The sequence below is a fragment of the Odontesthes bonariensis genome, chromosome 16, assembly GCF_027942865.1.
Source record: "Odontesthes bonariensis isolate fOdoBon6 chromosome 16, fOdoBon6.hap1, whole genome shotgun sequence".
NCBI lineage: Eukaryota > Metazoa > Chordata > Actinopteri > Atheriniformes > Atherinopsidae > Odontesthes > Odontesthes bonariensis.
In genome coordinates, this window is record NC_134521.1 from 37,910,159 (window position 1) to 37,926,639 (window position 16,481).

At 43.8% G+C, this 16,481-nt stretch overlaps 2 protein-coding genes across 3 annotated transcripts in view; one reads left to right on the forward strand and one right to left on the reverse strand.

The window, feature by feature from the left end:
• Nucleotides 1-2,034: 2,034 nt before the first annotated feature.
• LOC142401412 (uncharacterized) lies at nt 2,035-7,439 on the reverse strand. Its single transcript, XM_075486804.1, has 4 exons — nt 7,186-7,439; nt 5,323-5,852; nt 3,045-3,234; nt 2,035-2,444 (listed from the first exon to the last, which is right to left on the reverse strand). The coding sequence occupies exons 1-4, from the start codon at nt 7,283-7,285 to the stop codon at nt 2,125-2,127; spliced, it is 1,140 nt and encodes a 379-aa protein (XP_075342919.1). The 5' UTR covers nt 7,286-7,439; the 3' UTR covers nt 2,035-2,124.
• Nucleotides 7,440-12,758: 5,319 nt separating this feature from the next.
• Nucleotides 12,759-16,481, forward strand: part of hlcs (holocarboxylase synthetase (biotin-(proprionyl-CoA-carboxylase (ATP-hydrolysing)) ligase)) — a 65,287-nt gene continuing 61,564 nt past the window's right edge. For both annotated transcript variants that reach the window (XM_075487051.1, XM_075487052.1), the window contains exon 1: nt 12,759-13,210. In XM_075487051.1, coding sequence (XP_075343166.1) covers nt 12,923-13,210 — 288 coding nt within the window. In that variant the 5' untranslated portion in view covers nt 12,759-12,922. The remainder of the gene's footprint in view (nt 13,211-16,481) is intronic.

The window sequence follows — 16,481 nt, forward strand, 5'->3', positions numbered from 1 at the left end:
CTGTGCAGAAGTTGTAGGCAAGGTAGAAGATAACCGTCAGGATCATCATCAGGTAATATCTTCATTTATTTCAATATTTTATTAGTTACTTTACTTTCCCAAGTATTCGTAAAAGATCAATACTTGCAGATTAAAGTGTTCGTTGGAGTACCCAGCCTAAAGAGGACGAACAGAGGAACGTTTGCCTGTTTTTTTTAACCGTTTGTGTAGTTTTTCAGATTTAAAGATGTCAGGGAAGAAACAAAAGAGTTTTGTTTTTGTTTAGATTTATTTTAAAATATAGCAGAATTTAGTGTAAAAGTGAAGATTTGGGATTTTGGTATAAATCACACATTGGGCCTCATGCCAGAATATTTTCGTATATTTATTCTAAATTTCTCTTTTCTCACTTTTTTCGTATGAAGGTCTCGTATGAACACGACACGTCAGATTCAACTTGGGAAAAAGTGTGTAAACGACCTGCGTAAATGATGAATGCCACCCGTGCGTATTTAAGTGCACGAGGATAGTAGATTTGCATACTCCACGCCCAAAATTACACCATATAAGGCTGTGCTTCCTCTCTCCTGTGCCAGGAAGTGTTGAGTCATGAGAATGGCATCAAGGCACAAAAGGAACAACTTTAGGGGCTCTGAGACTGAAGTTCTGCTTTCAGAGATCCAGAAAGGAAAATCTGTCATTTTTAGCAGTGTCAGCAGTGGAATTATGGGACCTGCTAAAGCGAAGAAATGGGAAGCAATCCAAGCAAAATTCAAGGTGGTGAGGACCTGGACGTGTGGTGGAATTGGGTTTGATCAGCGTGTTTCTCTCTGGAGTCGTGGCTCTAGCAAGCTGCATATTTGCAGCAGCACAGTCCTTGGCAAAATAAATCGCGATGTCAGCCATGGATATCTACACGGTCTCGGAACACACGCTCTCTTCCAAGAGCCTGACGCGCTAAGGCATCCAAAAGTAGCAAGGTTACAAAAGTGGTTACGGTTCCCATTGACCTTGTTATATACAGAGTCAAATTAACCTTCAATTAGTGCATAATGTAAGTCAAACAGAATAATGTCAGCATCATTATGGGGTATAATGTATATTTATTTATGATTGCTTCAAAGTAATTAAATACAATCCATTAGTCAAGCAAACTTGATTGGAATAACAGCGGACTATTTTATGAACCTTCTATGACAGGTCTGGATCACTCGTAAATTCTGTTCGTACCTGAAAGAAAACGTAAAATATGAAAAATTGGTGAATGCGCAAATTCTCTTAAATCACTCGTACGGGCGATTTAAGAACAAATCTGTTCGTACGAATTGTTGTTGCATGAGGCCCATTGTCTTTTATATAGCAGACTTTGTTCTTCTTTAAGAAGCTATTTTATTATGATGGGATGCTGCAAGACAGCATGGCATAAAGTTACAATTCTTCTCCTAACATATAAAGCTCTTAATGACCGAGCTCCATCATATCTTAAAGATCTCATTGTAAGATATTTTCCTAACAGAGCACTTAGCCAGATCCTCACTCGTCACTTGTCAATCGTCACTCCAAAGTTAAGTACCTTTCTTATTCATAGTCATAGTCATGTTTTGTTTTTGTCACAGTTTAGTTTTTGGTATCCGGCTCAGCCGCACTTTTTGTTGAAATCTTTTTTTTGAAAATAAATCAAGTTCTGTTTATGAAAGATTCTGCATCCGCATCCTTCCTCGCACCCACCCCACCTGATATTTTTCATTAAATAGTAAAATGTCTCTGTTTCAACATTTGATATTTTTTCTGTTGTCAATAAAATGTTTGTATATGATATTTATTTTTATTCACCATTCAGCCCAACATTCTGGGCATTGTTGCAGGACACAACCACTTCACGTCTCAAGGCAAGTTTAGCCCGACTTACTCACTTGTGCTCGTCCTAAATGGCAGTAATAAAGTATAGTTTCAACAACCACATAGACATGAAAACCATGTCAGAAACTTTATTTTCTTAAGACACAGACTTAATTGGAAACATTCACTGAAAATACAAAGTGCTGGCTAAACATAGAAAGGGTATAAATGTAATTACAGAACATTGTTTTAAGTGGTCTACATGGAATACGTACAATTGAATGAGGCTGCATAGTAGGGTGAGCCCTACATGTAGTATGTTGGGTTTGAGTACAACAGGTAGTTGAGTTTAGGATCTACTGCTGTGAAGCTGCTGTTCTCGTGGGCTTGGCGGCGATAGTACCTGCGGAGCGCAGGACTACCTGGATGACGCTGTCTCACATGGACGAAGTACTCATCAGGGCGGCTGGAAGTATAGCCACAGTCCTCGCACACAAAGATCTTGGAGCGTCTCTGGCGGTAGGCGTACTGTTGAAGAACCCCATGAATCTTCCTCATATGGGACTCAAGAGAGCAGCGTTGTGTGAAAGCTTTCTCACACAGCTCACACTTGTAGGGACGGATACCTGCAGCAGGGAGACACAAAGGTTTCTTCCTCCTGTGCATGTTCAGGTTGGTCATACAGCCTTACAAAGTTTGCAACCAAGGATGTCAGAGGGGAGAGAAATAATAATATAACAGATACAATGAAATAGTCTTACATTCTGCAGTTAAAGTCTGAAGATTTGTCCTTAATTTGTCCTTTGCTCTAGACTCTAAAGTCATATGAAAAAGGTCCACTCTCTTTCAATTATAATGTTTTCCATATCAAGACATACCAAAAAACAACTTCTCATCTTTACAGGTCTGAAAATGAAGCAGATACGACCTCAGATGAGCAACACATGATATATTACTCTGTGTCATCATTTATTGGACAAAAGCTGAGACAAAACACAGAAGCATTTCATTAACCTACGAGGATAAGCAAACACATTAAAAAAAGTAGAGGCCCAGGATTTCCTTTCATCTGAGAGACACTTTACAGTAAAAAGAGAAAGTTACATATTTTTTAATGAATTTTCTTTACTGTTTCTTTACCCAAACCTGTAAACTAAAGTTGAATCACATACCAAAGAGTGACCCATTTATAGAGGAACCTCTAGGGGGCAGTAGATATTCCTGACCTGTGTGTGTTCGCATGTGCCTCTTGAGGTCAAAGGTATCGTTGAACCCTTTGCCACAGAATCGACAGGGATGTCTTTTCACCAGGCTGTGGCACTTCAGGTGGCGGGTCAGCATGCGCTGCAGGGGGAAGATCTTCTGGCACGCCGAGCACACAAAGTCACCGGAGATGGCCGTGGAGCGCGCACGGGGCTGGAAGGGACACACACACATAGAAATCTCAAAGTGCTACGGATTTAAATAAAGTAAAAAGTCATAATGGAATAAATAAAATCTTGTTTTTTTCTTTGTATATTTGTGAATGGGAAATTTCTTCTTTCCTTTTTGATAAAGCTTATAGTTAGGGATGGCTCAGGTGAGCCTGAAACATCCCATAGTTAAGCTGCCATAGGCCCAGCCTGCTGGGGGAGCTCCCATGATGCATCTCTCCTCCCTCTGCTCTCTGTTTTCTCCATTTAAAGAGAAACTAACTCGACCAAAAAACATATGCACAGTCACACTAACTCCTAGCATCAATTTAGAACCACTAACTGGCTTAAAATGCCTGCCGCTGGAGGAAGCCGGAGTATCTGAAGTAAACCAACACATGCACAACGAGAACATGTCAAGCTCTACATGAAGAGAACCCAGCTGGGTTTAAGTCTGTGGTGGGGTTTTAGAATAGAGGTATAATCCCAGCATTACATGTTACTTTGTGTCGGTTCGGCACAGTGACCTGGATGCATGGACTTGGGCCTTTCTGCTGAATCACTCAGTGGGGTCACATGGCGCTGAAAGGATCAGATTATTGGCTAAATTACAATCAGACTGAGCTGAGCCAGGGTAATTCTCCTTGGATATATGGGGCTGAATGACTCGGATCAGAGGCACAAAGCGTGTCATACCCCGGTATGATAGGTGGCGCTGTACCCATTCCAGCTGTTGCTAATAGAGCCACTTCCTGTTGACCTCTTCACCACCAACAACAACAGCAAACTCAGGCATTGGAGAAAGATGGAGAACGCAGAGCCAGATGAAGCTACGTCCCTCTACATTTGGTCTGTGATGAGCTGCTTGTTGCACATACTCGATGCCCAACGGAGCATTCTCCATCGCGTTGTTTCTTTCTTTCTGACGGCGACAACAACAGGAATATCGTCTCCTTTGACTTCCGGGTCACGACCCCGGGAAAACATCTGGAGCATGCGCAGAACGCAAAGTCTGATTCACCACGTGCTTCAGCGTCTACAAGCAGGTTTAGAGTGACTTTCAACCCAGTTATCTCGGGGTCTGAATCCGATCCGATCCAATTCTTAGTCAGATTAAGGTGTCTACATGCACTTAATAACTCAGTCTGATTGTAATTTAGCCAATAATCCGATCCTTTCAGTGCCATGTGACCCCACTGAGTGATGTCTTGTTTTGGTGGTAAACTACTTCTGTTTTACAGTGGATAAACTGGAAGGTATTCTGCTTTTCTTTTGTTGGACACGGCCCCAGACTTCTCTGATTTCCCTTCACTGTTTTCTCTGAATCAAACTGAATTGTTATGACAGAGTGACAGTAATAATTCTCCATGTGACCACTGAGCAGTACGTGGATTAAACAAAGCACAACAAATCATTTGCATGGAGGACGCTTTTGTAATCAAGTTATTCAAATGACTTAATGAATTGTTCCAGTTCTAAAGTCAGTCTTCAGATTGGATTCTCAATGGGGGGAAATAGATTCAAAAACAGCCCGAGCTCGTTGAGAGTAAAAACATTTCAAAAAGATTTAGGCAAGAAAAGATATTCAGCCTACAGGACAAACTTTGCCTTCAGGACTTATTCCTGCTTTGCTCACTGAGCTGCCCCCCTCCCAGGGGGGGGTTTAATATCTGATGGCCTCTTACACCAGTGGTGAGGATATTCATGGCTTTTATCTACTCCAGGTCATTATCTCCATCCTTGCCCACCACCCACCTCCTATCGATGTTTCTTTTCTTTTCTTTTAACACTCCTTTAACTTTTTTTTATCTCGATCTTTGAGATAATTGTTGTATTCTCTTTTCAGAAGCCAGTCAGCAGAGGTGGTGCCTCCGCTTTCACACCTGCTCTCGCTGTATAAAATGCTAAGCTGCTTCCACCATATGTTGTTCATTCTCATCTGTCTCCTGTTAAAAGGCCTCTTCTTGGTTTTTCCCTGCTTGTTCACAGCACTCACGCTGATGGCAGCATGGCCAGAAATCAATACGTAGTTTACAGGAGCCAAAAACCTGGATGTTATGCGTAAGAGGGCATTAAAGAAGCCTGACCCTACCTTTGCTCTGCTGATATGGGCTAACGCACCGGGATAGTACAGGGAGCCCCGGAGCATGATTTTGGACCAGTCTGGTCTCGTATTTGGCCCTGGTCCTCCTGACCCGGTCAGTGGCACTGGCACAATAATTCCTGCTGAGGTTCCTGCTGAGGTTCCTGCTGAGGTTCCTGCTGAGGCTCCTGCTGAGGCTCCTGCTGAGGTTCCTGCTGAGGCTCCTGCTGAGGTTCCTGCTGAGGTTCCTGCTGAGGTTCCTGCTGAGGTTCCTGCTGAGGCTCCTGCTGAGGCTCCTGCTGAGGTTCCTGCTGAGGCTCCTGCTGAGGTTCCTGCTGAGGCTCCTGCTGAGGCTCCTGCTGAGGTTCCTGCTGAGGCTCCTGCTGAGGTTCCTGCTGAGGTTCCTGCTGAGGCTCCTGCTGAGGTTCCTGCTGAGGTTCCTGCTGAGGTTCCTGCTGAGGTTCCTGCTGGCTGAAGCACAGGAGGAGGCTTCTGGGTGTTGGAATTGGAGGTTATCTGCTCCACAGTATTTTCACTGACTAAGAAAAGGTTATAGAAACAATCATTTACATTTAAAATAACTAAAGTACAAAACACAAAGATACTGTAATAATGTCATTATTATTATATATATTAGGGCTGGGCAAGTTAACTCGTTATTATCGCGTTAACGCATTGATTATTTAACGCCGATAATTATTTTATCGCGGAAAAAAAAAATTATTTTTTTAAATAATAATAATAAGAAATTATTATTTTATTCTTTTAAAATAATATTTTTTAAATTATTATTTAATTATTTAAATTATTATTTTAAAATAATAGTTTTTTGGGGCTTTTGTGCCTTTAATGGAAAGTGAGACAGGAAGCAGGGGGCAGAGAGAGGGGGAACAACACGCAGCACAGGGCCGTCTGATGTGGAACTCGAACCGGGGCCAGCTGCAGCGAGGACTATAGCCTCTGTACATGGGACGTCTGCTATACCCACTACGCCACAAACCACCCGTTTTATAGGCTTTTATTTTGTAAAAGTCTGTTGCTGTCTGCTGTGGAACCGGAAAAGAAAGTAATCGGCGGATCCACCAAACATGGAGAAGGGTACGGAACTTTTACTCGGCCATTTTCATTTTAAAGTTCTTCCAGACATGGGGCGGTCGGTGGCGTAGTGGGTTGAGCAGGCGCCCCATGTACAGAGGCTACAGTCCTCGCTGCAGCTGGCCCCGGTCTTCCCCCTCTCTCTGCCCCCTGCTTCCTGTCTCTCTCCAACTGTCCTATCATTAAAGGCATAAAAAGCCCAGAAAAAATATTTAAAAAAAAAAGTTCTTCCAGACGGCGGAGTCGACAGAACCAAAGTCATCTGTAAACACTGCCAAGTTGAATTGTCTTCTCAGCGTAGTAGTTCCAGTCTAAAATATCACTTAAAGGCAAAACACACAACTGATAGCAGCAAGTCATTCAAGGAAACAGACAGTGGAGCGAGGCTTCTACATAAAAACTACAGAAAGATGCTGATGTTAAAAGTGTGTTTGCACGACAAATGTTGTGGCACTTTCATTCATATGGCAGCACATTTAAAATAAAGCTAAATGCTAAAAGCTATACGCTACTTTTGGATTCATTTTTGGATTCTGCGTACTAATGAGATTAATCGTGATTAATCAGGGAAATCATGTGATTAATTAGATTAAACATTTTAATCGCTGCCCAGCCCTAATATATATATCTATATATATTATATATAGATATATATATACAACATACGGTGTATGATGTAGTTAACTAGCACTCTATGCTACTTCTGATCTCTCAAACCAAAGTAAAACAGGTGGATAAAACAGCTTTTGCAGCCAAAGGAAAACGATAGAAGTTCACCTGTTTTGTTCTGTTCTTTCCATTCGTGGAGCTCCGGTTCTTTCCACTGCCATGCGCCACATGCTCCATGTTTCTTTTTCACAAGGAAAGACCTTGGCATCCTTTGAATTGTCACAATCTTCTTCTTCTTTGGTTGTATTTGTTGACTTATGCTGGATAAATCTCACCCTATAATGCTGGCAAATGAAACTACTTCTGACCAATATGTCAGTCGGCCCTCCTTACTAGAAGCTTCTCCCTCGACACACTGCAAGGAAAGTGTCCCAGGGAAATCACAGCACTCATTTTCATAACCGGGTGGGGGTGGGAGTTACTGCGTGGACAGTAGTGCACCTGTGCTGACGGTGCATATCTGCCATTTGAAGTGGTCCACCGTTGGTTTTGCATGTCTGGTTGTGAGAATCCGGAGAGCTTCTAAATCAAGTAGCCCTTGGCATGCAAATCCTGGCCCCGGACCAAGCCTGGCCCTAGAGAAAGGCCAAGGTCTGAGTAACAGGAGCAAACACAATAGAGCCACAGCCTTAACTGCTAGGGAAATCACTTTGTTCTCTTTTTTCAAGTCTGTTTTGTTGGTATTGTTTCACAGGATTACTGCTCCACACACTGAATAGACTTTGAGGACTTGCAGTCTGTTGAACACATAGTTTACATCATTTCAGATATGATGGCACTGTGCACCCTGCTGTGTTGTGCACGTGTGCATGCTGGAGAAACGCTGAACTCAAAAAGCTGATGAAAATGGATGATTTGTGTGTTTAAAAGTGACAAATGGCCAGATTTACCACCATTTTCCTCATGTAATCCTAACTTTTATCAGTAAGTAGCTCTGTTAAACGGCACACTGGCGGAGTAAACACCACATCCTCGTCTAATTATCTGCACATTCACTGGGGGCATCTTATTTCACCGGACTGTGCACACACAAACAAATGAAGTCTGAGGCTAAAGCTGATCATGCAAATTACAATAGAGGTCACTTCAAGATGGAAGACTGTGTGGTACAAGTGATCCAGCAGTGGAAACCCACTTCAGCTCAGCTTTACTGATACATTTACACTTTTACACATTTACACTTTTACTTGGACTGTGTCAAACCCTAACCCAGAAAAGTTCATATGGAGCTATGACACATGGAGTGTTCATATAGTGTCTCTCAATGAGATGTTAACAATATATTTACTGTATATAAATCTGTAATATAATACAGATTTACCACCTTTTACAGGATGGTAAATACCTGAGAAGCTGAGAAGTGCTGTTCAAGCCTAACTGAAGCTCTTTGCAGCCAGCGGAATTTGAACTTTCACACATCGTCACACTTTACAAAAATGTCAAAGTATTTATAAAAGCCAAAGTATTTACAAAAGCTAAAGTATTTATAAAAGCTAAAGTATTTACAAAAGCTTAAGTATTTATAAAAGCCAAAGTATTTACAAAAGCTAAAGTATTTATAAAAGCTTAAGTATTTATAAAAGCCAAAGTATTTACAAAAGCTAAAGTATTTATAAAAGCTAAAGTATTTATAAAAGCGAAAGTATTTATAAAAGCCAAAGTATTTATAAAAGCCAAAGTATTTATAAAAGCTAAAGTATTTACAAAAGCTAAAGTATTTACAAAAGCTAAAGTATTTATAAAAGCTAAAGTATTTATAAAAGCTAAAGTATTTATAAAAGCCAAAGTATTTATAAAAGCTAAAGTATTTCTAAAAGCTAAAGTATTTATAAAAGCGAAAGTATTTATAAAAGCCAAAGTATTTATAAAAGCTAAAGTATTTATAAAAGCTAAAGTATTTATAAAAGCCAAAGTATTTATAAAAGCTAAAGTATTTCTAAAAGCTAAAGTATTTATAAAAGCTAAAGTATTTATAAAAGCCAAAGTATTTATAAAAGCTAAAGTATTTATAAAAGCTAAAGTATTTATAAAAGCTAAAGTATTTATAAAAGCCAAAGTATTTCTAAAAGCTAAAGTATTTATAAAAGCTAAAGTATTTATAAAAGCCAAAGTATTTATAAAAGCTAAAGTATTTATAAAAGCCAAAGTATTTATAAAAACTAAAGTATTTATAAAAGCCAAAGTATTTATAAAAGCTAAAGTATTTATAAAAGCTAAAGTATTTATAAAAGCCAAAGTATTTATAAAAGCTAAAGTATTAATAAAAGCTAAAGTATTTATAAAAGCCAAAGTATTTATAAAAGCTAAAGTATTTATAAAAGCGAAAGTATTTATAAAAGCCAAAGTATTTATAAAAGCTAAAGTATTTATAAAAGCCAAAGTATTTCTAAAAGCTAAAGTATTTCTAAAAGCTAAAGTATTTATAAAAGCCAAAGTATTTATAAAAGCCAAAGTATTTATAAAAGCCAAAGTATTTATAAAAACTAAAGTATTTATAAAAGCCAAAGTATTTATAAAAGCCAAAGTATTTATAAAAACTAAAGTATTTATAAAAGCTAAAGTATTTATAAAAGCTAAAGTATTTATAAAAGCCAAAGTATTTATAAAAGCCAAAGTATTTATAAAAGCTAGTACAACTTGTGTGAGGTTCATATTTCTTTATTTAGTGAGGAAGGATTCTTTTTGTGCTATTCATTCAGTGTAATCAGAATGAGTAGGAACTGTCCTTTTCATGATACATACCTTCATACCATCTCTGGTCTGGACTGTACAGTTTATACCATCTCTGGTCTGGACTGTACAGTTTACACCATCTATGGTCTGGACTGTACAGTTTATATCATCTCTGGTCTGGACTGTACAGTTTATATCATCTCTGGTCTGGACTGTACAGTTTATACCATCTCTGGTCTGGACTGTACAGTTTATACCATCTCTGGTCTGGACTGTACAGTTTATACCATCTCTGGTCTGGACTGTACAGTTTATACCATCTCTGGTCTGGACTGTACAGATTATACCATCTCTGGTCTGGACTGTACAGATTATACCATCTCTGGTCTGGACTGTACAGTTCATACCATCTCTGGTCTGGACTGTACAGTTTATACCATCTCTGGTCTGGACTGTACAGTTCCCTATAGGGCCTCCACGGGACTGTTGGCTATACTGTGTTATTCTCCTCCACAGCTGCTCTCTAACTGTATGCAAAGCAGCTGCCTTTGTGCTGCAGCATGGAAATGAACTTATGTAAAGGGAGATCCACATTTCAGTGTAACACACAAAGAGAGTGAAACCTCATTTCAAACTCTTTCCACTGATATGAGGCTGAGCAACCTCCACAATGACTTTGGATGATTTGAAACGGTTGCAGTTCCCTCTGGATGACAGAAGGGAGTTGGATGAGTTTTCTTTAGTCCTGATAAAGCTTCCCATCACATGAACAGCCTGCCTGGACATGAGTATGAACACGTCATGCTGCTGTGGGCCACACCCGCCTGCCTGTGCATGTTATGTGGTGCACTTCATCAGAACAGGGGACAGAGTTAGCTGTGTTTGCTATAGAAATAGTTGTGTTAAAAGACTATAAATAAAGTGTTTATAAAACAGGAACAAAAGAAGGAAAACAATCCGTAAAAATAAGCACATTAAATTATTGCACAGAAAGCGGGTCAGTAAGGTTCGATAGGATGTGTGGGATCCCTGAGGATGGGGGGGATCCCTGAGGATGTGTGGGATCCCTGAGGATGGTGGGATCCCTGATAATGGTGGGATCCCTGAGGATGTGTGGGATCCCTGAGGATGGGGGGGATCCCTGAGGATGGTGGGATCCCTGAGGATGGGGGGGATCCCTGAGGATGTGTGGGATCCCTGAGGATGGTGGGATCCCTGATAATGGTGGGATCCCTGAGGATGTGTGGGATCCCTGAGGATGGGGGGGATCCCTGAGGATGGGGGGGATCCCTGAGGATGGGGGGGATCCCTGAGGATGGTGGGATCCCTGATGATGGTGGGATCCCTGAGGATGGGGGGGATCCCTGAGGATGGGGGGCAGTGGTGTCATGTTGATATTCTCCGCCATCCTCACCACTATGTTTTTCTATGTTGTTCCTGTCGGTCAGTTCCCATAAGAGGCAGCAAAGGTGAGTCTGATGAATCTTTCCTGCACCACAGAGGCAGTGGGGAGCGTGTCTATGTTCCCACAGCCCATTGGTCCCACGTCACTAAGACTTTTTTTTTATTTTTTAGGCCCATTGGTCCCACAGCCCATTGGTCCCACAGCCCATTGGTCCCACAGCACATTGGTCCCACAGCCCATTGGTCCCACAGCCCATTGGTCCCACAGCCCATTGGTCCCACAGTTCATTGGTCCCACATTGCTTTTTTATTTTAATTTTTAGGCACATTGGTCTCACAGCCCATTGGTCCCACATCACAAAGACTTTTAACATTATTTTTTAGGCCCATTGGTCCCACAGCTTAGGCCCTATGTCCCACAACTCCATGTTCTCACATTTCTGAGTAAACTAATAGCAAAAAAGGTGTAAAGACATTTGGCCTGCACATGCTAACCTTTTTTTTATTTGTTTTTTTTTATTATTTCCTCAGCTGTTTTTTTAGCTTCATTTCCAAAAGTAGAAAAACACCTACAACTGCACTGGTACTACTAATACTACTGCTACTCCTACTAATAACAATAATAATATGTATTTCATGGCTAAATTGGCTTTACACAATAAAAATAATAAAAAGTACACCTTTTTTCTCTATTAGTTTACTCAGAAATGTGGGAACATGGGGCCTAAATTGGAATAATTTCTTAGAAATGTGGGAACGTGGAGCAGCAGGAATATGCTGTAGGACCATTGGGCTGTGGGACCAATGGGCCTAAAAAATAATGTTAAAAGTCTTTATGATGTGGGACCAATGGGCCGTGGGAACATAGAGCTGACCCCGAGGCAGTGAAAGGGGAGACTGGCTCAGCTAAAACTACCTGCGATTTATTATAGCACTTTGTAAATCAGTCATCTGCTTTGTGTGCATGTTGTAGAAGGGCTACTTCTAACTTCTGACTGACTCCTGGTGCAGAGGGACGAAGTCAAAGGAAAAGAAGTGAAAAACATTTTGGAAGCTGGAGGATGAAGATACTGGTTTGATTAGCTCAGAAAAACTGGGCTGAATGAGCTGATTCCAGTAGGCATACTTTCATATCATTGGCAAGCATGCCACAGGTCACTGTATTAACTGCAGGGAAATGGAGACTGTCCGTCATGTTTTGTTAGAATGCCAAGCGTACAGCATAGAAAGAGGTATTCTGCTAGAGGAGGTTAGAGAACTGGGGGAGACCAGGCTCTCTCTTGAGGGACTACTTTCCTTTTCTGTGCCCTCAGCTTGGAGATTTGTGTTTAATTTCTTAAAGACTACAGGACTTTTTGAAAGGATTTAGTTTATTTTTTATTTAGTGAATTGTTTATTTATTTGTCTATTTCTTTTCTTTTTTTTTCTTTTTTTTTCTTTTGTCACTCCGTCGACGCTCCACACCCGCAGTTACATAATTGTACCGTTGGTGGCGGTAATGCAACATTACGGATGCTAACCGCCAATAAATTACAAGAAGAAGAAGAAGAAGATGATTCCAGTAGGTGGCGGTAGAGCCACTTTTAGGATGCAAGCTGCCGGAAAACGTCCGGAGAAGAAGAAGAGGAGGAGGCGGTAGAAGAAGAAGAAGAAGAAGAAGAAGAAGAAGAAGAAGAAGAAGAAGAAGAAGTTGTACCTTGACAGTTCATCTGGAGGACTCCGCTGTCAGCTGTAGTGAGTGAATATGTGAATATGTCTGCTGGATAAGATGTTAATAACTTTATGCTACGTCTACCTGTGGGTCCGCTTTCACAAATGCTACTCGCTGCTGATCCGCCACAGTCTGTCCCGGCTAACCTGCACTAGCAACAGCTTCTGCCTCAGCTTCTACTCCAGCTCCAGCTCCGGCTCCAGCTCAGCACCACCCTCAGCACCACCCACAGCACCGACCACCGGACCCCGTGCAGGGGTTCCCCGCCGGCCCAGCCCACAGCTCCCCGGGGACAACGTGTTCCTCCAGATCGGAGACAGGACCGTCTATGTGTCCGAGCCTCAGGTGGGATTCTGCAGCTTCCTCTGTTTCCCTCACATGTCATTCAGCAGCTGACTCAGGGTCAGGGTAACCAGGGTAACCCCTCACATGTCATTCAGCAGCTGACTCAGGGTAACCAGGGTAACCCCTCACATGTCTTTCCTGGTGGCTGCAGATACAAGATGAACGCAGAGCGTTTTCCTCACTGTCACGTACCGATGACGCAGTTCGGCCATTCCGCAACTCTGATAACGTCACAGCCCGCTGTCACACACGTCAGCGGCTGGGGGTTTGGGTGTCCTGTGTCTATGCCCCCTGTTAGACCATCTAAATCACCTGTGAGCAGACAGGCTGGTTGATCACGTGGTAAATTATGCTTTAATACTGCAAAGAGTTGAATAGTAATTCATGATAATGTCTGAGTCATCATTTCTTGTTGAAATGTTGTGAGATGAGAAGCTCATTTTGGTTCTTCTAACTTCAAGCAAAGAATAGTTGAAGAAAAGTTTAAGGCCTCATTTCAGCCCGACATTGTTGTCTGTCGTCACGGTTATTTTAGCATTAAGGGTCAGGGGTCAGGGTTATATTAACTCTTTTTAGCATCCATCCATCCATCCATCCATTATCTTCCGCTGCTCCGGGGATCGGGTCGCGGGGGCAGCAGCTTGAGCAAAGAGACCCAGACGTCTCCGTCCCCAGCCACTTCCTCCAGCTCTTCTGGGGGGACCCCGAGGCGTTCCCAGGCCAGCCGAGAGACATAGTCTCTCCAACGTGTCCTGGGTCTTCCCCGGGGCCTCTTCCCAGTGGGACGGGCCCGGAACACCTCACCGGGGAGGCGTCCAGGAGGCATCCTAACCGGATGCCCCAGGAGGCATCCTAACCGGATGCCCCAGGAGGCATCCTAACCGGATGCCCCAGGAGGCATCCTAACCGGATGCCCCAGGAGGCATCCTAACCGGATGCCCCAGGAGGCATCCTAACCGGATGCCCCAGGAGGCATCCTAACCGGATGCCCCAGGAGGCATCCTAACCGGATGCCCCAGGAGGCATCCTAACCGGATGCCCCAGGAGGCATCCTAACCGGATGCCCGAGCCACCTCATCTGACTCCTCTCGATGCGGAGGAGCAGCGGTTCTACTCTGAGCCCCTCCCGGATGACCGAGCTTCTCACCCTATCTCTAAGGGAGAGCCCAGACACCCTGCGGAGGAAACTCATTTCGGCCGCTTGTATTCGCGATCTCGTTCTTTGGGTCACTACCCACAGCTCGTGACCATAGGTGAGGGTAGGATCTCGTTCTTTGGGTCACTACCCACAGCTCGTGACCATAGGTGAGGATAGGAACAATAGATTGACCGGTAAATCGAGAGCTTTGCCTTCTGGCTCAGCTCCTTCTTCACCACGACGGGCCGGTGCAGAGCCCGCATCACTGCAGACGCCGCACCTGTCCGTCTGTCTTTTTAGCATTAACAACACAACTATAAGGCTGTTATCTTTGGAACCGGTTCCACATATGGAACTGTGTCATGGAACCAGAGGTTTCCTCTCCAGCATGTAACGGGGGGCAGTTTATGAGTTTATGGTGGGAAGCGCTGCTGCTGCAGCCCACAGCTGTAGGGATAGCACTGCAGCTCAAACACCAGCTTTAGAAATGAGACAGGAAGTGCTCATTAACAGCATTTAAAGCAGGACTCAACTAATCAGGCTGCAGAGCAGACCTGGATGAGTGCAACTTCCCTTAATCCAGGAAAGCTGCTGTTGCCTGAGTGTAGGAAACCTTCAGCCCCCAGGGAGAGAAGACTAAAGGCTCTAGCATGGTTGCCGCGTCTGCTAGCGCGAGCGGTGTTGATGACGTCACGATTTCGTGCCCGCCATGTATAGTGGCGCAAGTCGTTGCGCCAGTCGCTGCAATTTTCTCCGTCACAAAGGTGTCGCTGCTACGTGAAGGTTACCGCTACTCTACAACCACGAAAGTGGAGAAGAAAACAATGAAGAGCAGGAACACTGTAATTAATGATACTGCTGCAGTTTTCGGATCATTTTAAGTTTTTAATTCAGTTAATAGAGGTGAAGGTCTGAAGCCCCCGGCATCAACAGAGTCTCTGCCCTCTTCTTTGCCTTCAGGCATCTGTCCCGTAGCTTCCTCCACACATTCTTACAGAACTCTCCCTCTTTCCCCAAAGTTCTGCCCATCTCTGTGCACCAGTTTTGGGAGTTTACGTGCTCCCTGTGCTGTTTCACTGCAGTTTCGTACAGCTGCCTGTACAAACGCACCTCCTGACTGAGGCGGTCTCACATCGGTCCATCCGGTTTTTCGTTGGTGGCGCCGCCAAGTTACAAAAATCGACTGGTGCACGACAACGCGCTGCGCCGTCTTTTCAAGGGAAGCGCCAGGCCTGAAACGTCATTTTGACGTCATGGTGCGACACCGCCGTGACAGACGCGGCAACCATGCTAGCGCCTTAACGGTGCGTTCACACCAGACGTGGTCGGGCGACGCGATTACATACAAAGTCAATGCAAAGACGTGAATAGACGCGGATTCGAGCCGGCGGCGCGGTGCGGTGAGGCGGTGCGGTGAGGCGATTGCCGCTGCGCAAGTGAAAATATGCGATCTGCGCGAGTTCAAAAAATCCAACTTTGGCGAAATATTCGCGTCAGACAGCCTATCAGCGTTGAGATTCTGGACGACAGTGACGTGGAGACAGATGGACAGGCGCTCCGCAGCTGAAATGGAGTCGTGTCTGTGACATGCAGATGGGACTGCACATGGAAAATTAGCTTCTAAACTACAATCTGGTGCAGGTCATCTCTTTACTTTGTAATTAATGTACTTTGCACATGGTCCCTGACTAAATAAAATAAAAAAATTAAATCACCGCCTTCTCCAGGAGTTCCGTCTGGATGACGGCCGCCTCCAGCGGCACCCCAGGCCCACCAGGACCCAGCCCGACGACCCGCTCGGGAGGACCGGCGCCGCGATCTCTCGGCAGGACACCAACCACAGGCGCCCCGCAGTTGAAACGGAGCCGCGGCCCAGCTGCGGAGCGCCTGCAGCCGGCGTCCCGCCGAGAGATCCAGGCACCGATCCTCCTGAGCAGAGCAGGCCACCAAACTGGGTCCCGGCGAGCCCGAAACACCGCTGGAAGCGGCCGCCACCCAGACGCAACTCCTGGAGAAGGCGCTGAAATTATCCGAGCTGAATGCACCACCGGATGATGTCACTGACCCAGACACGACGGCCTGTGTGTTTCAGACGAATCTCGGACTGCCACAGCAGGTACAAGGACGCGATGG